Raw genomic sequence first — 27,787 nt, forward strand, 5'->3', positions numbered from 1 at the left:
TTGTAATATTTGTATATGATATAATATTAAAGTGACCTCAGTCTTAATCAAAAATTGCAGTACACTAAATATATGATATATATATATAGCAAAATACAGTGCACTAAATATATCCTAAATATATCACAAGCTGCAGTGCGTTGCATATATCATAAAGACATAAACGTGCAGTACATGATATATATCCTAAACATATCACAAGGTGCAGTACACTAAAAATGCCATAAATATATGAAAAAGTTTAGGACACTTATAAACATGTTAAAAAGTGCAGTGCATTAAATATATCACAAATATATCATAAAATGTAGAACACTGAATATCGTATATCATAAATGTATATGGCAAAGTACAGTCAACTGAATATATCATAGTTATCATAAAATGCAGTGTGCAAAATATATAATAAATATATAACAAGCTGCAGTACATTTAATATTTCATGAATATATAATAGTACGGTACGCTAAATATATCAGAAATATATCATAAAGATGCAGTACACTGAATGTATCATGAATAAGTAACAGTGCAATACACACAATGTATCATAAAGAATAGCACAAAATGCAGTACTCAAAAATATCATAAATACAATACAAAGTGCAGTACACAAAACATAGAAATATATCACAAAGTGCAGTAGATTTTATATTATAAATAATTTACAAAGGTGCAGTTCATTAAACTAACAGCAGATGGTGCCACCAAAACGCTTACTGCAGCTGTGGAAGAGAAGGCTTTTATTTTGAAAGTGAATTCCAGGAAGTGCAGCTCCAACGTGTCGCTGCTCAGATTTTGACAGAACAGCGGTAAACTTCAGTGTGTGAGGAAATTCTGAATCACTGTGAGCTGTAGAAAGTCAGAGCCAGAGCTGAAGCCACCGCTCTGCCGTGAGTTTTACACCGTTTCACGGCTTTATGACGGAGAAAACCGGAGCCGCGTTAGCTGTTAACTCCTCGTCTGCTGTGGAAATGAGCGAGTAATTTAAGGTCAGTCTAATTTTAACGGTTCTGTCAACTAACCTTGATTTTAACTAAGTCACGTCTCCTCTCCTTTATGATTACATTTGTCATTTTAAATTTTTTTTAACCTTGTATTAATTCACATTACCGTCCATGAATGCTAATTTTGCTAACGTTTTATGCATATCAAACCGCTGTAGGCGTTAACAAACCGTTAGTAGCCACACGAAATAATTGTTTGCACTGTTCTAACTTGTTTGGTTTGACATTTTCTTGGCATGTCAAGCCACATGTTGCTCATTTTTAGTACTTTCCCACCAACCCGCCAGAATAACGAGACGATAACGAGACTTCGAGATGACAGGTTGTGTGAGCATTAACATAAAATGCAGTTTTTCCTGCACAGCTGCAATCTGACAAAAGGCAAAGTAATAAATTACTTTTAAGACTGCCTGTACAGAGGAGGACAAATTTATTTCCACTTGTTTACCTTTGTTTATTTTGTTTACTGGTTCAGGCCGTGAGAGTGTTTGTTGTTTTTTCTAACTAACCAGCCTACCTCTAATAAACTTGGTCTGGTGCCCATTAAAGGGGCATGTCACCCATTTTTAAGAGTTTACCTTCTTCCTGTGTCCCACAGGAGCTCATTAAAGTCTAAAAACTCCCCATGATTTTGTGGTTTTGCTGGGATGATAAATCAGGCAATGCACTTGAATATCAAGTGCTAACATGCATAATTAGTTAGATGGATGTTGTCAATTTGCAGTTAAATTTGAGTGTTTGAGCAAAAAATAGAAGCCTCCTTTGTGTATAAAAGAAACTGCAAATAAAACTGAGTGCAGCGGAGCTAATTTACAGTTTAGAAGCTGATCTTATTTCTAAGTTTAGGAAAGAGTGCTTCAAGTCTGCAGGCATTGGCACAAAAATCTGTGACCCTTTTTTAACCACTTTCATTTACTTGCAAATATCTGTCCAACATGTGCTTGTTAGCATGGCTGCTGGCTACATCAAAGCTACATCATATCTGTCACCAAACTTGTTTGTTAAATGTCCTGGACAGCTTCTGGATGCCTGCTTCTCATAGCATGGGGTTATACACACCCTATTCAAGTATCCACTGTATTATTGTCAGGTGTATTGATGGTGGCACTCTGCCATTTCGTGTTGTTAATATATTGAAATCTGTGCAAAAGAAGTAAAAAGAAGCACATTTTATTCAGAGATTCTCTTTGTGTTTATGTGAAAGAAACTCTGTTGACAGTTTGTATGTGTGATGTAGTTCTTAAAATGGTACAATGCTGGACATATAAACACAGTCCCTCCCAACACCAGGTTTACTAAATGAGAGGTTTTCTGGGAATAAGTGACTTAAGCGTGCGTTTTTCCGTGACACAGCGGGATACTTAGTCAGAGGCCGGAATGGCCTGAAGACTGAGAGAAAGAGAGCGAGCAAGCGTGTTGAACATGAAGAAAGAAGAGAAAATGACTAAACCAGAGCAGAAGACAACAGGATTGGACAAGTATAGAAAGAAAGGTAATGAAGTCAAAGGGGGGATAGCAAGAAGGTGAAATGAGAGAGGATTATAGGACAAAAGGAAAGGTGACAGACACAAAAGCGAGGGGTTGAGAAAAAGAGGGCAGTTTAATAGTGTGTACCGCCTTGAGTTCAACCCGTAGCTGAAACTAGTGCAAGTCAGATGTTTATTCTTGAATGTGTTGACCCAGACAGACAGATGTAGGCAGGTTGATTGATCAGGGCTTAAAGCAGTGATGATACCAGAACAACATGTATAATTTAGAGAAGCTTCGCCGATTTAAAAAAACAGAAGTCACGATTTGGTAAAACAACTATGCGTAAATGGTGAAGAAATCAATCAGTTAGTAAACCTCCACAATATGACAAAGAGCATGTGGAAAGCTCTAAATGTAGTCAAACACTTTATAAATGACTGAAACGTCCAGCTTTAGTCTGACTGGTAGAAGTGCTAAATTGATCAAATCTACCAAAAAAAGAGACACAATATGAACAGTCCAGCATCAACACTTTAATGACTGTAACCATGTCTACTTCTTTAAAATCCATACTTCTGTATAGCATATTTATTAAGAAAATCCACTCAAAAGAGCACTTTTAAAGAGTTCGATGAGGTTCAGCGACAGTAACGTGAGTTTTCTGTGTGGCTTTGATGCTGATGACAGAATTGGTTTACTGCACCAGTGACCAAACCATCTGCTGTGCTTGTATGAGTTAGATCTTTTTTTGTGTCTGGCTCTGCCTACATGACAGCATGACTGTGACTGCATACATCTGGAGGAAGTTGCGGGAGGAGAGATTTGTCTAATGGATGTGATTCACGAGATTCTGGTGGTTTTTATTTAGCTTGTGTAAATTTTTACAGATTTGATTACTCAGTCTGTAGTTTCATTACAGATGCAAAACACCAACTCAGAGGAGGAGAACGTTTGGTTTGGGAATCTTTTCTTAGTCATAGTTGAAATATGAAATCACCGCAGCTCCTTCTTTCATTGTGTTCAGATTTCACCCTGGCTCTTTATCACTGCAGTAAAGGTGAATTATGCATTTTCTATCACAGTGTATGTAATTTTATGAAGATATAACATCCAGCCCCTGCAACCCTAATGAGGATTAAGCAGTGCATAGATAATGAATGGATGGATGTTTTTGGACTGTGGGAGGAAGCCAGAGTACCCAGAGAAAACCAGTGCATGCACAGCGACAACATGCAAACTCCATGGAGTGTTTCCCGGGTTCAGGCTGGTACGCAAACTGGGGATCTTCTAGTTTTGAGCTCTTGCAGAAACATCTACCTCACTATAAATGGAAGAAATGGATGATATTGACAAAATTGAACTCTATTGACGTCCTCTTTTATGAATGCACATTGTGTGTGTTTCTGGCAGTGTGTGTGCTTGGTTGTGATGGCGGAGCTCCCGTCTGGACTGCTGGAGGCCTGTGTGGTGGTTGGAGCCCCCAGCGATAAGCTCCGAGACATACACCAGGTACGTATACACACAGAGCAGGCTGTCAGTGTAAAATAGTCACAAGACCCCCCCCCCACAGGACTTACTCATGTTTCTGTTGTATGTGACACATTTCTGAGCTATCTGAGTCACTGCATCACTCCTCCATATGTAGCTCTTCTGCATTTTGAACAAACCCTTATGGATTGTGAAGTCTAGGGAGTACTTGCCTTTCTGTGAATCAGCATTTTTATCACAACACTGGAGAACCTGAACAAACTGTCTACAATATCTAGAACCATAGCGTCTTAAAACTAGATGTAAATGCTATTTCACAAAAATAGATCAATTACCATGAATTATAGTGTCACATATCGAGTAAATGCATGATTATGTCTAAGTATACTTAAGTACAGTATGTACTCATTAGTTAAAACGTGTTGTGTACAACTGATTGTCCCAGTCTAGAAATCTAATAGGTGAGGATGCTAAATATGCTATCATATGTCGTATGACATCACTGGCTCAGATGTCTTTGATTTCTACACTCTTGGAATTCCAAGAAAAACAATTCCAAAAAGTTGTTAAAAAAAACCCATTTTCTATAGAGTTTAAATGACAGCATGGTAGGTATGGGTTAAACATACAAAACTACACTTTCTTCTACTTGGACGCATTTCTTCAAATTTACATGTACTGTAGTTGCTAAAATGTCATCAATCGTAGTTACGATAACAAATCAAGAGAATAGATTCTCCATATTGCATGAAATCATACAGTCTCTACTATATTACCTAAAGTATAAACAATATTATTTCCATGCTTTTTCGCAGCTTCATCAACAGAGCAACTTAAACGAACTCCCCCTGCTGGAAGCTGAGGTACTGCAGGTCCATGCCCCACCCTTTGTTTCCAAGGAGACCAACTCGAGCCAGGTGATTGGTCCAGCTTTCAGCCGTGTCCAGAGGAGGAGGAGCTTCATCAAGAAGGTATACCATTTCTTTATGTAACTTCGTACAAGAATAATTTCTAACAGTCTTTTGAGAGTTGTGTTATTTATGACTAGTTTGTCTAATACCTTCCACGTAATGTGTCTGTTCCAAATTGGGCCTTTTAGAACACATTCAGAAAGCTCATTCAGGTATGTATATTTTTTCCCTGTTTTTGCAGAAGAGACGAGATCGTGGTGCAGAGACGCTGTCTAATGGAGAAGCATCCAGTCGTGCTGAAGTGTCGTCAACGACAGAAGACATTAGTGTTCCAAAGGATCTGGATTTAATCGCCTTGCCACAGCTCTGTTTTCCTGGTAAAGTGGGTTTTTCTGTCACAAACTTAACATTACAGTGCTATAAATTGACTCATACATCTGTTTGTTCTGTTCTTTGGAAGACCTTCAGAATTTTAGGCAGCTACTGAATCTAGTTGTACTTAGGGCCGATGTGCTTTTGTTGACATTTTTTACCACATGAAATTACATGCCCAAGCTTTGACTGTTACTGATCTCGCTAGATAATGCCATGTTGTGATGAATCCCCATCTTATTGCTCTTTGCTAACCATTATAGACCACCATATTGCCAGGCTGGCACCACAAAACTTAAGTCCAGCATCTCGTCTGTTGATTTATTATCATGTTGCTCAAGCGTGACATTCATGCTTTGCTATCCTGTTAGAAGTCCCCAGTGTGGATTGAGTATCAAAACCTCCCACTGGTGGCAGACTTGCAATGTGTTCTTACCCTTTAATCAGACGGCTTTTGTTATAATGATAACCTAGCTGTTTTCACGGTCACAACTTTTCCATTTATACGTAAACAACACCGCAAAATGTCAAAACACCTCTTACTGTGACCAGAGGACTGCTTTAGCCCTGTCCAACTTTTATTGTGCTGCAGGATGGGACATTATGATCTACTTCATCAGAAACTTTAAGAAAGAGTTTCAGCAGCTTTGCACTGCCTCCTCTGTCTCTTTGTATCAAGATACTTCTTTGTAGTTGCACTGGATTAGATATGAATCACTGACAATCAGGTTAAAGTGTGTAATACTGTAGATGATAGAGCTTGGGAAAGATTCCCATGCTCAGAACTCAGGTCAGGTCATTTTCAAGAGTTGGCTATGCAAACATTTAAATAAGAGACCAGATAGACCTCTGTTGCCGAGATATAACTTTAAATACACGTTACTGGTCTTTAGCTGATGTTACACATCTCTGTATGTATTTATAGCCGCCTGTTTCAGCTCCTCTCTAGTACAAAAGAGCTGAGAATGTGCACAAGCAGTGACTGTGGAGCGAGCAGCAGAGACAAGTGGTGTGTTTATTACTGACCGGCCAACAATGTTTTCATACTAAAGAGGGTCTACTGGCCCTCCTCTTCCAACTGAAACAATCTGCTGACCTCTCACAAAACCAAAAGTGAGCTGATGCCCCATATGGTTTTGTTCAAACATTGGGAAATCCGCAGTGTTTACAGCTGCCACTTGAAATGACATGGGGTAATACTGTGTGACGGCAAGAAACAGACAGCGCCCTGCAAGTTAGTGAATACAAGTAAATGCCATTACTAAAATAAATAATGTACATAAAGGACATTAAAACATTCAAAATGCCACACTTTGCACTTCACTTCTGTCTCTAGAAAGGCAAACAGTGAAAAGAAAACTCGTCATCTTTTACACAAAATATCATGAAGTTAAACTTAAACACAAAACTGCAGTGACTTATTAATACACACCAGCCACATACTATGTAAGCATCTGAGTCAAAGCCACAGTAGTGCAGTTTACAGAGCAGAAAGCAGTAGATATAGTGTCCAGAGCAGCAGAAAGAAGTAGAGAAATTAGCTTCAGCATAGCACAGATGATTTCCGATCTTCGATGTAGTGCAGAATAAGGGTTGTGAGAAAAAGTAACGCTACATACACACACACACACACACAGAGGGTCAGTTTCCCAATCATTGTTCTGAGGATTTTGGTGTGAGCAATGCTCTTACATGCCACGATTGTGACACTACAGCTGCTTGGTAGCATATTTAGAAACGTTTTGGTTTCCTGTGTCTAGGTGGTCTTCAGTTAGCCAATGAACAGAAAGAAGACAGCTACCACTTCCTGGTTTTTACTGACCTCTTTGGCAACCGAACCCATGGGGTTGTTGTGCAGTGCTACAGAACTGTACAGGTACAAACACATGTACTCACTCACAAACAGAAAAACACAGACTGAATGAAGGCAGTTGTTTCTCATTAACCTTCTGCTCTCTCAGTCCTGTCAGGAAGGTGCTTTCCAGAATGGCCACAGGTGGAATTCAACCAAGTCCCGACTTTACACACCTTTTGCTCTGTGCATCATTTCTAAGTTCCCCTACTACAACGCCCTGAGAGACTGCTTGTCATGGTAATAATCTCCATTAAACACATACTGTAGCTGATCACCTTCAGTTTTTTTTAACATAATCTGTCCAAATTCAACTCCTTCTCTATGTCTCCTGCGTGACCTCCCACCTCCACACTCTCAGTCTCCTGGTTCAGCTGCGACCTGCAAGACAAGCAGACTTTGAGGAGACGATCAAGGAGTTTTCAGCCAAGCTCTCCCTGGTGCCCTTACCGCCTCCTGGACAGCTGCATGTGGTCAGAAAACTCTCCCTTTTTTTGTTTTTATTTCTCTGTCAAATCACTCCACCCTGGTTATGTTCTCTCTTTGATGGATTCTTACTGCAAAATATGTTTCTGTCAGTCTTTTAGTCTCCGTCCTCTCCAAGTGGTTCTTCCTTCCAGGGAGGATCAGGACAGCCCTGTTATTGACATCGACTTGCATCTACCATTCCTGTGTTTCACACACACAACACTGCTTCAGGTAATGCAGACGACATCTACGAGTGTTGTTTATAACTTATAAAATCAAGATGAAGTCATGAAATGGTGATAAATATGTTCTGCAATAGAAAGATTTAAGAATGTAAAGGCTTTTTTCTTCTCCAGGTGCTGTCCTGCCTCCTCCAAGAGCAGAGACTGGTCTTCTTCTCATCTGACTGGGCCAGACTCACTCTGGTTGCAGAGAGTCTGTTGTTGTACCTGCAGGTTAGTATAGGAAACACTGTGGGACTATTCATGTATTTTTAACCTTATGGAGATATTCTAAAACTTTCTTCCTGTCTTGTGTTCCTCTGATATCTCTTCCAGCCTCTGTCCTGGCAGCAGCCTTATGTTCCTGTCTTGGCAAGAGGAATGTTGGACTTTGTCATGGCTCCTACGGCATTCCTGATGGGCTGTCACATCAGTCATTTTGAAGAGGTTGCTGCTGTGAGTACCCCAGTATCATTATAGCAGGCTCTTTTTTTTGCCGTTATCAAGGATTGTGGTCTTGCTTGAGGTCAAATCATGTTGACAAATCTAGTAAATCAGGACACTTCTCTTGTCCCAGACATCTGGAGCAGTTTTGGTTTTTGCCTTCAGTAGATATCAAGTGTTCTGTTGATTATTTGACAGGAATTAACTGATTTGCACAGACAGTAATGGTCAAAACATGGAAATTACTAAATAGATGAATATTGCCTGTAATGACCTGTCCATTTCTTAGATAGAACATGACTCCTGGCCATACAATTAGCATCAGATGTACAGTAAGTGTAGCCTCTGTCGCTGTCTTGGTTGAGCTCACGTGCAGTATTCAACAAAATCCGTTTAGTCTCCACTGCGTTCATCTTTATTCAGACTCTTACAGAAGCTGAGTTCACATATTTTACAGTAGCTGTCTGTTTATCAGACTGAGCCCTTCTTTGTTCAACTGTATTGTAATGAATTGTACCCATTGTGTGTTTATCTTCGTTTACAGGAGACAGAAGACCTAATCTTGGTGAATGTTGATGATGGCATCATTCAGTCGTCATGCTCTGAGTCCATCGATCTGCCTGCCATCCCTCTGGCTGCAGCTGAGAGTTTTATTTCGAGGTAACACACACACATATATACCACTTGAGAAAAGCACACTGCTGTTTTGTTTTGTGCTTCGTTGATACTGCAAAATAGCCAGAAACACGTGAGCATACCAACATGCTATGCAAAATTTATGTTAACTAGAAAGCATTTTGGCACTCAACCCAGCTTGCATCTAAAGTGGAACAGACTTGGAGTTTAAGTTAAATCCGCCCCCTGAATACCAGCGAAATCAAATTACAAAGGGAGCTCTGTTTGTTTTTATGTCATTCCCATTGTAAACAAGTAGTTTCTTGAAAGGGTTTAACATGTTCTAAAAACATGCATAGAAGCAAGAATACAAAAAAAATCATACAAACATTCTGCATATGACAAAAAATAGTAGTTGCAAACAAAACATAATCAAATTTATACCAAAAAAATGTGTAAGTAAGAAAGCAAACAAAGTTCTTTTAAAAAATGAATAAAAATAATTACACACAATCCAACTTCAAATAAACAAAAACAGTCCTCATTGTGTAATGCAAAATGATTGCTGTTTTAGTGAAATCAGTTTAAATGAAATGAAAGCCATTTAAGTTAATACTGCACCACATGGTTCTTATTTATTTGTTATGTGTCCAGGACAGAGTGTCTCCAGCTTCACTATGACTTGGAGCTGTGCCATCTTGGAGTGGGGACCGATGCTAACGCCCTGCGATCCCAACGTAGAGACTGGCAGAGGCGGCTTAACTCCCAGATACAGAATATTGCCCTGGAGCTGGTGGTCAACATCTTCAGGTAGGACGCTGCAAATCTCCTGGAAATCAACTGCTCACTGTTACCTGGTTTATAGCACATCAACATGTTTTCTGAGTCAAATTAAAATATTTTCTCTTGCTCTGTGTTTCTGTTCTTTATGTGTCACTTTGTCAGAGGGGTCCAGGACTTCCTAAACCATGAACACCGAGTTTTTAACAGTGAGGAGTTTCTGAGAACGAGGGAGCCGGCAGACCAGTTGTTTTACAAGAAGGTACACAAACACATTCACAAAGATCTACACACTGGCTCACGCACAAACACACAAGCTCTGACTGTCTGTGCTGCATTTTTCTCTCTGTTGTTGTCCCAGGTATTAGAGACGCATATCTTCCACTCATTCTTGCGAGACAGGCTCAACAGGAAATGGGACACCTTCAGCCGCATGGAGCAGAACACGCGTAACCATGCACACAGGTATGATGCTGGCATGATGTCATCACTATGGGACAGAAGTAACCAGGCAACAACAAGAGAAGTGCAGGACAAGTAACATAATATTTAAAACTGGTTTACTTTGGCTTTAATGCTGATAAATCTGATTTCTTACACTTCACATAAGGCATAAATATTTCAGCAGAAGTAAAAGGACACAAGTGGACATTGTCTTGAGCTGCCTCTGATTCCAAGACAGCCGCAGAGCTGCTTTACCTGTTCAACTGGGTAGAACTAAATGAATTAGCCCACCAGTTTTAATAATTGCTCAATTATCTGACTGAATGTGATGTTTTTTTGTTACAGAAAGTCTTTAAAGTTCTAGTTTGAGCTCCTCAGATGTGAATATTTGCGGTTTCTTAAATATATCCTCTATCATAGTGAACTTAATATCTTTGGGTTTTGACCTTTGGCCAAATATCAGAAGACATATGAATTTGTCATCTTGGGCTCTGTGACCTTGACATGGGCTTTTGCAGTCGTTTGAGGATAACTAATTGGCAGCTTAATTGAAAAAGGGTTAATTGTAGCCCTAAAATCCATCTCTGTTTTCCATCTCTGTGTTGAGAAAGCAAGAAACACATATAGGGGAGGAAAACAGATGTGGCACCTAAGTAGAGAAAACCTCCACATGATAAAAGCATTCAAAGTGTTACTTTTCGGAACTGGATGGTTCATGCTTACTTATTCAGTACTTATGCTGTCAATTTAGCATAGGCAGCACTTAACAATGAACTAGATTTTTCATTTTTTTTAGCTTAGTGATGTCTTTACTGCTGTAGACATATGAGATACAGTAAAGCATTACATTCCCTTACTATCATGATGTAAAAATGGACTAATAATGTATCTTAAACCTGGTTTAGATACTTTCTTCCTTAACATCAGCACCAACCATAATCTCAAAATTCGTCTTCTGATCCTTTTCTTAGCAGGATTCGTGCAATGACAGAAACTCCTCGCCGTCCTCCAATGTCTGAACTGTCCAGGACTGGCTACAGCAGCTACACCAGTCCTGACAGCAGACTGAGCAAGAGGCTGGGAGCCAGTCTGCCTAATCTGGAGCAACCCTCCAATGACACGATAACCATCATCAGCTCCAACAGACCAGAGTCCATGAGGAAGATGAGTCCTGATGCTGGTCAGTGCCAGTGAAAGAAAAGTAGCAGTGATTTAATTAAGTATGATTTTTAAATTTCATTTGTCTCTTTCCAGGGTTGAAGTCCCCTAAGAAAGCTGTTAAGGTTTTCCGTCTCCCAGAGTTTCCACCTCCACTGGCCTATCATTATGTCCAGAACTATTATTCTGACATGGCTGCCTCACTGGGGAAGGCTATTAATGCTACACCACCTGATGAATCTGCCCTGCTAGCCAGGTAGTCTGCAGAAAGGAGAAAGAAAAGTAAAAGTGGAAACAGAGATTTCTAAGATTATGTGCATCCTAAATACATAAACTGACTACTAGACTGTAAAGTCGGCCATGCACTGTGTTACAAACCAAACTCATCCATCAATCTCTCTGTCCAGGTACCATTACCTTCGTGGTTTGGTAAACACTGTGTCCAACAGGCGTGTTGATGCATTAGAAGACTTCCAGAGCCTTTACAAGACCGACTCAGATATCTTCCCTTCTCAGATGGTTAAGTCCTTGGTAGACTCCCTGCCAGACGTTGAACGTTTACAGGTCAGTTTAAACTATCATGAATGTTAGTTGTACTTTCTCTCTCTCTGTGCGGTTGTATATGCTGTTACCTGGATGACCTACAGTTAGTTACATCTGTAGCCACAGTTAAGTTGTATAATGTGTTTCAGCAACCGTATTGATACATCCACTTGACAATAGTCGTCAATGACTCATTTTACAATCTCCAGACTGTATCAGGATGTGAAACTAAAGATGCCGGTAATCAATCATATTTCTAGTAATGATTAGCAGCACTGCTTTCACAAATGTTGAAATCTCTCGTGACAGGCGGACAGACGACCGGAGCTCAAACGACTTATCAGTCGCGTCAAGAGGGACCAGGAACTAGAACGCGCGTCCCACGGCAACAGTCACGAGGAAGGCGCTGTAAAACGCTTTCAGCTGCCCAAAAAATTTATGCAGCTGGAGGAGTTTGTGAAATGTGTCCAGGAGTCTGGCATTGTAAAGGACCAAGGAACCATTCACAGACTGTTTGACGCTCTGACTGTTGGTAAGGAGCGTGTATAAATGTACCGTCTACTCAAACTGCTTTTTACAGCTTTCCTTTCAACCTTCGCAGGGCCTCAATGCACACACATTCATGCACGTGAATATTTCCTCTTTACCCCTCCTCCTCCCTTCTTCCAGGCAAACATTTATTCCTTGGGTTAATCATTACCTCCCTCCTTCTTGAGGAGGTTGTTATGCAGCATTGTGGGCATAACTAAGGCTTCCCTGGCTATTTGCTGCCCTTTAACCTTTTGCCAACATTAGTATTATTTAGATTTCCATTTTACACAATCTGAGGATGTTCTTACTCGGAACCGAACTGAATAGCACATAGCAATTAGCTTTAGTTCATTTGCTGCAGGTAGTAGTGTCTCTGGGAGAGCTGGCTGCAGTGACATGACATCAGCTGATCATGTTAGTAGGAAAGCAAGGGAAATATATTTGAAATATTAAAGCTTTTAATTCAAACTAAGAACTTAAGCGAGGAAGCGAATCAGGAGAGTAGGAACTGAAGTATGTTTTTTCAAAAACATTTGACATTTTTACCAAAATTGCAAGCTTGAAAGCAGAAAGACGGTTTGTAGTGAGAGCTTATCTTTTGCTTCACATTCACCTATTGGGAAAACGCTTTTACATCCTGTTGAGTGTTATCATAAGCAAGCGTCAGGTTTTTCCTTTCCACTTCTGATCTCCACTGGAGAAACAGAAGTTCTCAGAGTGCTGAAATGGAGCAGTAAATCTGAGGCATCATTCTTTGTATGTTTAAAGGTTTAACAGCATTTTAATGTCTCTTTCCATTTCTAAATTCTAATAATAATTTTATTGCGTGAGTAGGAGACACATATTTTCAAAGTGGATCGACTAGACGGTTTTTAGAATTTGTGTGCGAACATACATGAGAGAGAAGTTGAAATTCTACATTTTTATTTTTTTAAAAAGTCAGTTACTTTTAAACTCTGTTTGTGATTTTACAGCTCCTCACTGACTGATAATAAAGGGCTGCATCTCTGTGGCAGTCTGCAACTACTCACTCTGTAGGCATGCTGGCAGATTAGATTTCTTGGGAATGAAGAGTTGGCCTAGTCAACTACCAGACACCTGTGTGCGTTTGTCAGAGAACATGTGAAGCAGAGTAGTTCTAAAAATGTTGCTCAATCAACCATTTCTAGGTAAATTAAGGTTAAAATACAGGTTTTTGATCTCAGTGTCACAAGTCACATAGCTCTTCTGACGCACAGTAATACAGGATGTCCACAAATTATGTTGAATTATTTAGAAACTCAGTGTGTGTTTGTGTTGCAGGTCATCAGAAGCAGGTCGCTCCAGACTTGTTCAGAGTGTTTTACACCATCTGGAAGGAGACTGAGGCTGAAGCACAAGAGGTCAGTACTGTATATACTGCATGCACATTTTTAATGCATTGGTCACATCATTTGGAGACTTAAGAATCAACAATATGTGCATCTTTTGACACCTCTCACCGACGTGAAATTGGCATCAAGAAACATAAATTTATTTATGCTGCTGTGGCTTAGAATTACAGTTTTTTATTAAAAGCTGTTATAATGGATACTAACTGTGATAGTGAGGCACAGTTATGAAAGTGTTGTTCGAGTAAGTTGAACATCCTTCAACATAAAAGTCTATAAAGATCCATGAATACAAACTGTTGTGTTACAATGCTGTAGCCTTCCAGTTGCTGCCCACATCTTAGGTTCATTCACTAATTTGAACTGGATAATGTAGGTGAGGCAAATGGAAAGATATTACCGCCTTACATAGGTCTTTGTGTTTGTATGATTGCAAGGTTTGTCTGCCAGCATCAGTGTTGGAGCACATCGAGACCACCGAATGTGTCTTCAAGTTGTCCTCGTCAGTCAAGACAAGTCGCGGCGTGGGTAAGATCGCTATGACTCAACGCCGGCTCTTCCTGCTGACCGATGGACGACCAGGATATGTGGAGGTGGCGCAGTACCGAGATTTAGAGGTGAGATGAAAAGAAAGAAAAGGGTGGCTTTGTGAGTGGTTGTCATAAATACCAGAATAAAGTTGCTTCTAAGTAATAGGAAATAAAATGAAAGCTGATGAAATTGCAGTGCTAGCAAGTAGACGTTTGTGTTTCCCTGTAGGAGGTGAAGGTGTCCTCAGCTCCCTTTCTGCTCCTGCGGATCCCCAGCCTGAAGCTGCGTGTTCGGGGAAGGAAGGAGGTGTTTGAGGCCAATTTAAAAACAGAGACTGAACTTTGGAACCTGATGGTCAAAGAGATGTGGGCCGGACGCAACATAGCTGACCAACACAAGGTGAGGCTGCAACGGAAGTGGTTATATGAGGGGAATATTACATTTATAATATTCAATAAATACACGTGGTGAGTTGTCATGTGCCTTCATTACTCATACCTTGTCTTTATCTTGGTAGCAGTTACGGTGTGTGCGTGAGTGTGTGTGCGTCAGTCCTTTTGAACGTCCATGAACTTTGTGGGTGTGGTTGAAATTCCATGAGCAGTGCATGAACATAAATACCCGCACATGAACAAAGACAGAGGGTTTCCTTTATGAAACCAAGTTATGTAACTTAAATCTCTGGGTCTTACTTCTCCCCCTTTCTTTTATCCAACAGCTACTGTATTTTGTTTATTAATTCTCAGTTCCCCTTATTCAAAATCTGCACAGGCAGTCAGCGTATTGAGAATTTACATTTATGTCCGACTTGTCCGACGATGTGGATCAGCAGCAGTTTGTGCTAAAATATCTGGTGTTGTGTACGAAGGAAAAATACAACTTGTGCATTTTTAAGGTCTGATTAGATTTAAAATAAAAATGTATCATTATTCCATATACCTGCTTCCATACAACAGTTTGAAATGTCTGTTTCTTAAGATTTAATTTGTTATTCAGTCGACAAAAAATGTATCTAATAAACTACTCTGATAATTTATTAATTATGTGAGACATTTTTCAACTGCAAATGTCAAATTTGAGGGTTTGGCTTCTCAAATGTAAAAATGCAAAGCTTGTCTTTGTCATATTTCTTAGTAAACTAAATATCGTTGGATTTTGTTCTGCTGGTTTGTAATCACAGAGTTCATGTCTTTGGCTCTGGCACACAATATCTGGCAAAGTTGATAATTTCATCACTTTGATTGACTGTTGTTTGATAGATTGATATTCACATTCCCCACAGTCTGAATCCCAAAGATTCTGGTGCTCCTTTAACTGTTCGTTTATGTTTTTATATGAAATGTCTCCACTACTATTCTATGGATTACCAGTGAATTTTGTACTGACAATTAATGTTATTTGAAAGAAGAGTGACCCCTTGGCTTTGTACTTTGTGTCATCAACAAGTTAAAATGAAAATCTTCCAGGTTGTTGGTCCAAAACAAAATACTTTCAGCCAGTTTCACAGACATGGATTGAACTTCATCCTACTCTAAAAGAATATTCAACGAAGATCACCTCTGCAAACAGTTTTAAGGATAGCACTACACTTAATTTTGTTTCATTGTGCGTTTCTTGCTATAAACATGCTGCAATTTTTTTTATGCCCTTATATGACCCACTCTGTCTCTAATGAATCCTTCTCTCCAGGACCCCCAGTACATGCAGCAGGCTCTGACCAATGCCTTGGTAATGGACGCTGTGGTGGGCAGCCTTCAGAGCAATAAGGCCATCTACGCTGCCTCTAAGCTGGCTCACTTTGACCGCATCAAGATGGAAGGTAGAGGAATGATTATTGGTGTGCTGCTCTGTCATTCAGTTTGGTTTGAGTAGCATTTTCTGACATACTGAAACAGAAAAGTTTCATAAGCTGTGGAGCAGGTTACTAACTCACTATTTGATGGTGTTGAAGTCTCATCAGAGGTTGTGGAGATTTTTTTATTGATACTTGGGATCTTTCACTGTGTATTTGTGCATTTGCCACCCGGTAAAGGTTAGTTACGTCTTCTTTTTTCTGTGCCTCTAGTTCCAATGATGGTTCCCAAGACAACAGCAGAGACGCTAAAGCACAAAATTAACCCTTCGTTGGAACTCGCTGCACCTCAGGCTGTGGACGTACTCCTATACACACCAGGTAAAACACGGCGCTGCTGAATGCCTCCTGTAACCAAGCAGCCTCTCCAGCATTCCTGTTAACACTGTAATGACAATGGTCAGGTTCCTCTCCGCTCTGATTTGTCAGTGAGGGAGTCTGTGATTTGATTGGATGTTTGGAGCAGCAGAACAGATTTACTATGTTGAGTTTCAACTGAGACACTGCCGTATAAATTGACTGCTACACGCAAAACGACCTTTGGTTTTGTCATCACTTCCCCCTCACTCACTCGCTGACTCTGCCTCACTCAAGCACAGAAGACATGAAGCAGCACATAAAGTTTCTCCACCAAACTTACTTCTCTGTCTGGCTTTTACAGAATACTGCAAAAGGGAAAGACAGAAGTTTAGAGGAGGGAAACCCCTTGTCGAGGTTACTGTAGCAAAAGTTTATTCTTTTAAATAGCAGCTCTGATATCATGATGAAGCACATGATAAAGGAGAGAATCACATTTTAGGTAATGCATTAATATGTGCATAGAGTAAACTGTGGGTTATATTTTTGCACTGTAATTCTGAAGCTGCATCGACTTTGCTGACTCCACAAGAACATAAAAGCAAGGAGAAGCTTTTCTAAAATAAAACTGGAAAAAATCTATCGATAAAGTGACTGAATTCAGCACTGAGCGCTGGATCTAAAATGCTATAATAATATAATTTTGAAGAGCAAGATGATCAAAGCATGCAAAGCCACTTTTGGCCTCTTCTGCAGTAACTTTTCTGCAAAGACTTTGGTTTACAGAATCATTGTTTAAGTGATGCTTAAAAGTTTTAGAATTTAAATTTTATAACCACAAATGCACTGTTGAAAAAAATCTGTCAAACTCCACTGAGGTCTAAGTTTTGACTTCATAAAAAGTTGATGGTAGATGTAGGGGTAGAAGGAAAAACTGCTTTTAAGACTGTAATTTACCTAAGAAAAACTTTTCAGCTCAACATGTGTTTCAGCATTTCCCTTGAATTGTAAGAAAGCCAAGAGTGAGTTTATTTGGGTTCTTGTTACTTATAATAACTTATAATTACTTTCAGTTCAAATTGATGATGAAAAACAAGAAACGCAGTGTTTTGGGGCTTTTTTATGGTCTTATTAAAGAATACGTTGTTGCTTGGTGACTTTATCCCAAGGGACCTGGATGCTGAATGAATTGTTGAGAATAACAATGAGAGAATCGTGTAAAAGCCTTCAGAGTCCAGCAAATTCAACACATTTGCAAACCTACGAGAGATTTTGGAAAGGCGCCCTCGACAACGCTTCCTACCGCATCACAAAATCACCAGATAATGAAGCAAAATACTGTTCATCTTGTTCCGGTAGCTGGTCGTTGGCTGTTCTCTTATTAATAGTCAGCATTTAGGAGAAGACCGTAAACAAGGGAAGAGAAAGTTCAACAAAGGTCGTTTGCTGGACATGAACCAAGGACATTGTTTGTTGGTTGGTGACTTGATCCCGAGGGGCCAGAAAGCTGAGTTAAGAGAGAATGATGTATAGTTCAACAAGTTCAACACATTGAATGCCTATGAGACACTTTAGAAAGACGTCTTCGCTGTCTACCACGTCACAATACAACCGCAAATGGTGTTCACGCTGTTCCGGAAGCTTGCGGTGGCCCAGACCTTCACCTTTTTTCCCCTTTAATTTGTCACCTGTCTGGAAATCCCAGTCATTAGATTTAACCTTAAAACTTAGGAGTTGGTTACTGTTGTATACAGTCCTTAGATTTTACTATGGGGGGCAGACAGACTGGCGCATTACGTGGCAGGAAGGCTGCAAGAACAAAGCGGTGGCCTTTAGTGGACGGCCATCTGGGGCCACTTAGATGCCCGGCTGGTGGCAGACTGACCCCCACCACTCACACACTCATACTCAGCAGTCTATACATGTACAAACACAGTCCAGTTCTTCTGTAGCAGTCCGCTCTTTGGGATTTCTGTCGGTAAAAAGAACAAATCTAGCTATTCAGATCCTCCCTCCCGGCCCTGCTCGGACTCCATCTCCCTCTCTGGTTTGAATATAGGTCACTGAATTGAGTTCCTGGCATTTGTCCAGTTCACTCCCCTCCCCTCCTCTCCCCTCTCCCCTCACCACTCCCTCTACATTTCTCTCCCTTTTCAAATCCAGATTTTCCTCTCCATGTCCCACCGTCCTCCTCTGCTCCACGTATGAAATACAGGATGTAACTTTCTTTTTTTTTTTTTCACCGCCAGCAGTGGTTTTTAAATAGCGGTGGATACGTTAGAGGAAATTTGACCGTTGGATGAAGCCTGGGTGGAGTCAGGCTGCAGAAAAATAGTTTTGAATGTGAAGTGTTGGAGTGTTGCATCGTCACTCTGGAAAAACGCCTAAGCAGTTACTGTTCAAACGCACCAGTCATGGCCTGTTTCTTGCTGTTCCCGTATCAAATTACATTAAAGGCTGTTTTAGAAGTGAGTTAATATTCTCAGTCCATGCCTACTGTATGTCATGGCAAATGTTCACATTCTTTGCCTCCTGGAAGAGTAAACACTGACAGCTGGAGACCACAAATGTGCGATAAGGTATTGAGAAATAACGGATAATTTCTGTGTGTGTTTCAGGTCAGTTGTGGGTGTCTGTGGGTGGGGGGAAGGTGATGGTGTTTGATGCCTCCAGCTGGTCCCTCACACATACCTGTCATGTCGGGAATGCGAGACTGGTAAGAAAACTGCATGCAGCTGCACGCCAGCACAAATAAATTCTCAAAGCCACCGATGCACGGCACACAAAAACCTCTTTTAGACACTTTCCTTAATCTGCACACATCCGCTTTATCTCTGAACAAGCTCCCTGGGTAGTTTTCTGAAAAGCTACAATGGCAGTAGCGTTTACGTGTCATTTTCAACACATAAGGCATAAAGTTGCATTAACAGACACACTCAGGCTGTATGAGCAGTGTGGGTTTGGTAGTTACTGTAATGATTGGTGAGGTCATGTTTTCACTTTGTGGATCATGGTATTCTGTTAAATAGGTTAAAACAGTCGGTGGCCTTTAGCTTATTTATACCTCCTTAAACTCCAATGCACTGTCCAATCTTACATGTATGAGAAGTTCTCTGTGCATACCATGGCTCTGTTCCTGATTGTTGTGAATATATTTTCATGAAGAAGAGAGAAACATCAATGTGAAAAATGACCTTTGTTTAACTGTCAGAATGCCTTCAAGTTAACAGATTGATAGAGGAATGTGTCCGGTGTCTGAAAAGGGCCAGAAACCACACAGATAAAGGCAGTAATGGTATTCTGTCCAAGCTGCCCTGATTATTGAAATTTCCTTTCATTGTCAAGTCGTAAAAGTTGGCACTGTTATATGCTGAGTTTTGTTTACATTTTAAACTTAGCAGATAGTAAGAGGAAGAGCAGGAGGAGGTCATTAGTTTTACACAGATAAATACAGGGGGGCAGTTTATTTTACAGGGAATCTGAAAACAAGCAAAATATGACGATATTGTCTGTTTCCTTTTTTTTTTTAACCCGTGCCTATCTGTAGTTGAAAAGTGCAAATCATCTTTAGTCATAGCTGCCTGTCTACATCGTAGGAGGATTCCTCTCAAGCCCTGTTAGTGATAGTTTCAGTTTTACACAAACGTTTAAGCACGTAGCATGTCTCACTCTGTACCAACGTGTCAGATTTATGGACAGTTTCAGAACGCGTGGGTAAAGTCCATCTGTGCTGTTTTTTTTTTCCTGGATTTTATCAAATAGAAACTAACCTGAGCTTCTCAGATTTGAAACCCCTCAAGTATAAGCTACATTAATTTTCCAAATTTGGGATCATGCTCTATGTAGACAGACCTATTGCACAGCTTTTCAGCTAACAGTGATGCATTTAAGATCACTGGCTTTCTTTTTAGACAAATATGTTCTCAGTATATTCCTCACAGTAACGCTGTAGTCAGCATGGTATTTTTTGCAGTTCTTCCATCACTAAATAAAAACACATGGCCAGATTCTTGACTGCTTCTTATCACTGAGCAGAATCTGCAGACGCACATGCATACCACTGACATCAGATACAGATAAAACTGTTTTCTTCACGTTTATTTTTTCACTTCTCCTCAAACATTGCCGCTATTCTCCTAAGACTTGCAAGCACATGTTCAAGGGAGTGGAGATGTGTTTTGAATATTTTCAGAGCCAAACGTTTTCTGTGCAACCTTCAATTAAAAAAAAGAGAGTTGGAAGGAGCTTCTTGAGGAGAGGGTTCACGATAGATAAAGTGTGAAGTTAAAGACACTTCTTGGGACTCTGCTGATCACTGACCTCTACTTTAGGTCACAGTCACATGAAAAATGTTAACCTATCTGTTTGTTTGTGTTAGAGAGAGAGAAACAAAGGGGGTGTGTGTGTGCTCTCTATTCCCAAACACAATATTTGCACAAAGTTCACTACCAGGTCGTGTATGAAGCGTTTGCACCGTGCTTTACCTCTAAAGTGGCACAACAGCTGGTTAAAATAGCACCTGATAAGGAATTATCTGTGAAATTGTTGGCAGCGACTGTGTGAATTCATGCCTGTGCAGATTTATTTACAGCTGCAACTGACTCCATTTTTTACACATAGATTTGTTTTGGTAAAGTGTAAATCTGTAAGAGCAGACTGGGAGTAGTTTATCAGAACAAGTTCGCCACCTAGTGGGGAAGTTAGGTTATTGTTTAGTGAATCTCCTGCACTAAATTCTCAACATTGTGAGTATAATTCCTGCTGAAATGAACACTCATCCCTGTGCAGACTTTTATGACAAATATATTAAAATTTCCTCCGGGCTGTAATGACTACTTACACCAAAAATCAGTTGGCTAATTAGTATCTTAATTAATCAGGTAATTGATACATAACGCAAGAAAAAAACCTTTTCTTTTTTGCACTGCACCTTTGGAAAGGACAGGCAAATGGATGCGTATGTCCAGGGTGTCATGTTATTGACAATAGTAGTGATATTTTAAAATTAAATACTGATATAATGTTATTAATACACATTCAAATATATCATAAATTATACATCAACAGTAACTATTTGGTTGGAAGAACATACAGTACAGTTATGGCTACTCATGTTCTCTCCTCTGTATTCTCTCATTTTCAATGTAATTCATTTGCAACAAAAGAGACAAACACAAAATAAACAAAGAAAACATGACTTTTACTGATAGGACTATATATATGTTTTGGATTTTTTTTTTTGTTTTCCACAGAAATAGAAATGTATTGTTGTCATGAGATCTTTTGGCCTCAGTAATTCCATAGTGAAAATCTGATAATTTCACAGCCCAACAGTGTGTTACATTCTCTCTACCACTCTGGAATAATATTCATTACACTTCCCTAAAGTTTTGTCTGACCAGGTAATCAATTAATGCACGGTCACATCCTCACACTTGAGCTAAAAGCAGCAAATGTTTGTCTTTTTATTCTGGAAAAATAACCTCAGCATGTTGAAACAGCTGCCAGTTAATTTTCTCTTAGTGGAATTATTTATTCAAGTGGATGTTTCAGCCTTACCTAAAAAACAATTTGCGACTGAAAATACTGAAAACACTGTATATAAGCTGGATTTAACCCATTATGTTGCCTTCCTCAGCCTCTCTGCGACTTCCATTCAGAAACACCTATTCAACCAAAAATGGAGCCCTGAAGATTCTACGTTTAGTCTTAAAACCAGTTCTTTGTGACTCCTAAACAGTATCTTGTCTGTGTTTTCAGAACTGTATGATCTTAGTAGACAAGGATCAGGTGTGGATGGGATCAGAGGACTCGGTTATCTACATCATCAGCATGGTGGCCATGGTGTGTAACAGACAGCTGACTGAACACAGAGCCGAGGTCACAGGGCTGGCACTGGTCACAGGGCTGGCACTGGACGCCGACAAATACAGGTAACACCGAGTTCAGTCACTGATGGACAAATTTAACTGACAGTCATCATAAAAATAAAGCACAGTCTGTCACGTAATAATTTTCTAGATTAGCACACAACTCAAACAAGGGAACTAGGCAGTTTGAAAATTGAAGAACAAGATTGAGGGTTGAAATTAAAAGTTAGAAACCATAAAGAATTAAGAGACAGAACCAGGCAGCTAAAAGGCAAGGCAAATTTATTTATATAGCACATTTCAACAATGAGGTGATTCAAAGTGCTTTACAAAGACATTAAAACAGAAGATGAAAACAATTGTTAAAAGAAAAACAAAAGAAGACATTTATGAAATCATTAAAAAAAAGGTCAGAACAGTAAAAAGATCAAAAACAAGTCAGAAAACGGCTGTTCAAAATAAGTGTCATAAAATAAGAGTTAAAATAACTTAAAATAATTTAATCAAAAGCAGCTGAGAACAGGTACGTCTTCAGAATGGACTTAAATGTGCTGAGTAACAGCTTCAGAATAAAAGAACAGCTTCAAAATAAAAGAGAGAAAACCTAAAATACACAGAACATAATACAGAATAAAACACTAAAACTAATTCAAGCTAAAAGTAAACCTCACAGAAAAGCAAGTCTGTGAAGGTGGGTTTTGAGAAGTGATTTAAAAGACATGTAATTATTTGTCAGCTGTGCTCAATAAATGTTTCGACTACTTTAGGTTTTTAATTGTAGGCAAATCATTTTCAGTTGAAAGACAAATTGATGGAACAATTTCAGCAGTGTGAATTCTCTTTGGAGTTGCACTTTGGAGCATCATTATAATAAAAATGTGATTAATGGAGCTAAACTGGGGTCCATTTGGTTCTGCAGCAGTGTGTGGAGTGAATGCAAAGCTCTCTGGACATACACTGTTAAAATGTCAGTAACAGTTAATCTCACTGGTGTACTGTGTCCTTCAGTCAAAAGGTGGCGTACTCCTGCAGTGCTGAGGGAAGCGTTATGGTCTGGGACGTCTCCACACTACAAGTCAGTTTACCGCATCTTGTTTTAGCAGACAATACTGTTCAGAAAAGCAGAAATGAAATGATAATGAATAACGAGTTATCACTTCAGCCTGTGCTGTGTAAACACATATGAAGGACTGAGTTTCGTCTCACCTCAGGTGAAGAGACACTTTCGTCTCTCCTGTGATCGTCTGCAGTCTGTCACCAGCTGTAATGGAACGCTCTGGTGTTGTAAGTTTCACTCTCACTGCAGCATTAAAGTAGGAAACTGGCCTCAGAAACTAAATACTCTCTGTCTCACTCTGTCTTCAGGCTCCAAGGACAGCATAATGGAAGTGTGGAGGAACGGAACATTAAAGCATCGGATGAATTTGCCAGAGCAACTGAAAGGATCCACGGCTACATTCAGCTCTACGCTGCTCTTACCTGAGGTACCACACACTTTGTTTTCTGATTATTGTGTTAACTTTTCCCCTCATCATTGGTGTATTTCTGTACTGTATGATGTTTAAATTTCACTCTGTTTCCCCCCCATGTGTTTGCGTCAGACGGAGGAGCTGTGGAGCATTTGTGTCGACTCAGGAGAGGTGTGTATTTGGCATATTAAAGACACGACCAAACCGTTCCACCGGGTGGCTTTACCGGACTGCACCGGATGTTACTGCATGATAAAAGTCAAAAACCAGGTTAGTATACGACACTCAAACACATGCACACATAACACACAACTGTAAAAGTAGTATTGCTTGCCTTTTTGAGAAATACCTTGTTTTTGAGTGAGAAGATCGATACCCCACTCATGTTGTTCCATCTGAAATCATCAGGGGCCTTCTGCTCAACCGTCTTTGATTTGCTTGTCATAAACTATGAATATTTGAAATGGTATCTGTGTAATTTTAGATTGATAGATCAAGTACTTTCTGAGACAACCTTTTTGAAATTTGAGTCTGTGTTTGGATGACTGTATCTAAAATTCTCATTTTTTTCCTGTAGTTTCTCATCATGTCTTGCCACAAATATCTTTAAAAAATATCCAGACTTCATGCAAAAACATTTCAGGCAAATTGGAGATGATCAAGCAGGAATTGTTCTTACAAATGTGGTGATTTGAGCTGGAATTGCTTTCATCTGTTGTGTAGCTGCAACCCTCAACCAGCCAGTTTAGCTTTACACTGAGATGTGAAATCAGGGTAAACAAACCCACCTGCAAAATAACATAGTGTGATGATTTATCATCTTCAGAGGGGCTAGTGAGCAGATTTTATTCAGTCAAACTGACTATTTCCTTTGGTTTCCAGGCTGAATGCTAAGCTAAGCTATCTGGCTGCCAGCTGTAGCTTCCTTGTACATACATCAGTGTGGGATAAACTTTTTGTCTCATCAGTTTCCATGAATGGATTCCACATGAAATAACACCACACTACCTGCCCGTTTTCTCCCTCCAGGTGTGGGTTGGCGGTGCGGGCCGCAGTTCAACCAAAGGGAAGATTTACATCCTGGACATGGAGCACTACCAGGTCCTGAAGGAGCTCCACGGCCACACCGACAAAGTGACGGCGCTCTGCTCGGCCGAGGATCGGTACGTCCTCAGTGGAGCCGGCAAACACGACGGAAAGATCGCCATCTGGAAGGTGGAGTAGAGAGGTGGAGTCGGCTCTTAATGCCTCAGCGGTGTTATAAAGAACTCTGGGACTTCCTGTGAGGTGTAAAGGATCACAGAAACTTGGAAAATGGAAGGAAGGTCCGAGCTTGGAAAGCACAACAGAGAGCAAAGGATCACAGCCTGGTCACAGAGATACTGTAAGAAGGAAGGGACAAGTTTACATGAAGTATCACCAACCGGGCACATTTTACTGCCTGTTTGGAATAAACTGATGATGTTTTTTTCAGCAATATGAAGGATAAATGTAGACTGAAAAAAAAAAAAATGAAATGTGAGCTCGAATTCTGCTGGATGTTTTTTAAAGTTTGTCCTTTTTTCGTGCTGTTTGGCCGCCACTACTTTAATCACACCAGTGTGATGTGGGAACACTGTGTGACTGAGCCTCACCTCCAGCTGTGCTTTTGAGGTTGTTAGAGTATTCAGAGGAGTCAAACTACTCTGAAAACAAAACCGTGGCTGGAGATTTCACCATCACTGTGGGAAAGCCCCGATAGAAGCTTGTTTTGACAGTTTATGCTTTAATATAAAGGCGATGTGATGATACACGATGATGAGAACTGGACTGAAACTCTGTAGGAGTGTCAGAGCATCTGACTAAAACATGTTTAGTCCTGCAGCAACTGCAATATGTTGGACCACACAAAGTAAGAGCTGACTACAATACCCAGACTGTAGGCCAGTTACTTTATTATTCAACACATTTTTTACATTTTTGCCTTTGTTTATATTCCTACCGGAACAATTTCAGCCGTGAAAGATCAAAATCCCTGTAAGCAAATATTCCTTCACATATTTATGTTAAGTCAAAGGAGCTGTCTATAAAATGCCTCACACATATTAAAATATATTTATGTTCTCTAAATGTTTTATGTCCTGAACACTTTATAAAGATTTCAAGCTAGATATTTTTATTACAGTAGTCTTATTTGTACATTAACCAAGTGAAAGTGGACAGACTGACATTATCGCTTCTTCTTATATACAGAACGTCAAGTTTTCTCTTTAAGATGTCAACTTCGTTTTGCTTCACAGGACTATTTTTGTCACCAGAGGTTAAATCTAAAGCCATCTTTTATTATTGTATTTATACATTGTATATAATGTGGGATGTGAACTCATGTTCTTCTTTTGTAAACTGAACTGATGCCAATGCAACAACTCAACTATTGTATTTGTATAGATTTTTTCAGTGACTTTTGTAAGACTTCATGTTAAACTGTATATTATCTCTGAGGACAGTAACACCATTTTTAACCAATACATTTCTTAAAGAAAGCCTCGTCTTTATTTTCCAGCTCCAGTTTGCTCTCTATTTGTGCAGTTTATTGGTGGTTCACAGACGGGACAGCAGAAAATCATATGCAGAGAAAATTGGATCATTTTTTTCAAATGCGACCGTGACCACTGTTGTTGTTTTTTTTAATTTGTACCTCATTAAAATCATTAAAATGGAACCATATTAAAAGGAAAACACTGTTTGAAGGTGATGCATCACCAGCAGCTGCTGCTTTAAGGGATGCCAGACCACAAATCCTGGAGACAAATGTTTTATTGCCTCAGTTCAGGTGATTTTACAAACTCATCTGAAATTATTAAGATTTATTACTCTGCTTATCATGAAACTTTTCCCACTTAATGCAACTAATTTCCCTGTACAACTGAACTCGCCCGAATTTTGGTGCACTTCCTCTTTTTCACCAGAAGAGGGTGCTGTTTGATACCAAGAGAAGAAAAGTGCAACGTTTTTACCCTTCCGATTACATTTGATTACGCCATAATTATTTCATTTGCTTTTTTTTTTTTTTTTACAGCTCATTGAATTAATGTTGTATCTAAAACTTGTTAAACGATTGTGAAAACAGCCATTAAGTTCTTCTTTTCATCACGCTTTAGTAGATATTTGTCCCAAATTTCAAAAGTATTGATTTTTCTATTTATACGTGGTGAAAAAAATTAGCTGCAAATCCTCACATTGAATAAGATGGAAGCATGAAATTAGTTTAATGTTAATTTCACTGATTAATTAGGTCAATATATAATTGTGGGACTTTTTGTAACATTGTTTTTGCTGTTTTCAGGCCTAAAATCAACATGGTCTGAGAACGACCTCCCTGTGGAGTTGACTGAGGTGTTCTTACATCAGGGCCTCAGGGACTGAAAGATCCCTTCTACTCAGAACGCTGCATGTGTGATCATATAGCTTCATGTGGACGTTGTTTAGTTACATAGAGCTCATAAGCAGCAGTTAATCTGTCAACATGCAGGTCCACTCGTGGCCGGACCGCGGTGGGAGATAAGTTGTGTTTTGTCACTCCTGCAGGTCTTAATCGGTTTCCTGTAAACCATAAACTTGTACTTACAGGAAGTGTGTTAGACTGTAGATCGAAAAAAAGCACAAGTTGTAATGCTGCAGCTTTAAACCTGCTATAAACCCTGAGGTGTGTAGTTTACAAAGGCACAGTGTCCTGCAGTGCAATGCTGGGGGGGCTCATTGTAACTTTATTAAAGCTGCAGCAGCCACTGTGGACGTTTGTTCTATTTCTGCTTCTTTGTGGAAGAAGTGTGTGTTGGATTCGTGAGGCGACAGAAGTTATGTTAACCTTGTAAAACCCACTGTTGCAGAAATACATCAGTTGTATTTTTAAAAAATATTACTTTCTACTGTATATATGTATATATACACATATATATATATATGTACAATTTTTGCTCATCTTTGTCTATATTTGTTATTTATATATTTTTAGTTTTACTTTATTTTTTGTTCATTTTTTCATATATATTTTTTTGGGGGGTTTACTCATTTTCTTCTAAATTTGGGTTTATATATCATTATTATTATTTGTA

At 39.5% G+C, this 27,787-nt stretch overlaps 1 protein-coding gene across 2 annotated transcripts; it reads left to right on the top strand.

Moving 5' to 3' along the window:
* Nucleotides 1-817: 817 nt before the first annotated feature.
* On the top strand, nt 818-26,215 carry dennd3a (DENN/MADD domain containing 3a). 2 transcript variants are annotated; one of them, XM_022199747.2, is made up of 30 exons: nt 818-992; nt 3,888-3,986; nt 4,781-4,936; nt 5,118-5,253; nt 7,009-7,124; nt 7,210-7,340; nt 7,462-7,573; nt 7,680-7,799; nt 7,925-8,023; nt 8,126-8,245; nt 8,778-8,893; nt 9,503-9,658; nt 9,794-9,890; nt 9,990-10,093; nt 11,044-11,252; nt 11,327-11,486; nt 11,638-11,794; nt 12,083-12,305; nt 13,607-13,686; nt 14,112-14,291; nt 14,434-14,604; nt 15,895-16,024; nt 16,271-16,378; nt 18,973-19,070; nt 22,115-22,287; nt 23,233-23,299; nt 23,436-23,508; nt 23,590-23,708; nt 23,826-23,963; nt 24,723-26,215. In XM_022199747.2, the coding sequence occupies exons 2-30, from the start codon at nt 3,906-3,908 to the stop codon at nt 24,915-24,917; spliced, it is 3,825 nt and encodes a 1,274-aa protein (XP_022055439.2). In that variant the 5' UTR covers nt 818-992; nt 3,888-3,905; the 3' UTR covers nt 24,918-26,215. The 2 variants fall into 2 exon arrangements, with proteins under 2 accessions (XP_022055439.2, XP_051812044.1); XM_051956084.1 differs by having other exon boundaries at nt 11,047-11,252.
* Nucleotides 26,216-27,787: the final 1,572 nt, after the last annotated feature.

Source organism: Acanthochromis polyacanthus, chromosome 11 (assembly GCF_021347895.1).
Source record: "Acanthochromis polyacanthus isolate Apoly-LR-REF ecotype Palm Island chromosome 11, KAUST_Apoly_ChrSc, whole genome shotgun sequence".
Lineage (NCBI taxonomy): Eukaryota > Metazoa > Chordata > Actinopteri > Pomacentridae > Acanthochromis > Acanthochromis polyacanthus.

Excerpts from the sequence above, each read along its gene's own strand:
- dennd3a (XM_022199747.2), top strand. The coding sequence starts at position 3,906 with ATGGCGGAGCTCCCGTCTGGACTGCTGGAGGCCTGTGTGGTGGTTGGA. Across the intron at positions 7,341-7,461 it reads CTGAGAGACTGCTTGTCATG|TCTCCTGGTTCAGCTGCGAC; the intron begins GTAATAATCTCC and ends CCACACTCTCAG. Across the intron at positions 14,292-14,433 it reads CGCAGTACCGAGATTTAGAG|GAGGTGAAGGTGTCCTCAGC; the intron begins GTGAGATGAAAA and ends GTTTCCCTGTAG.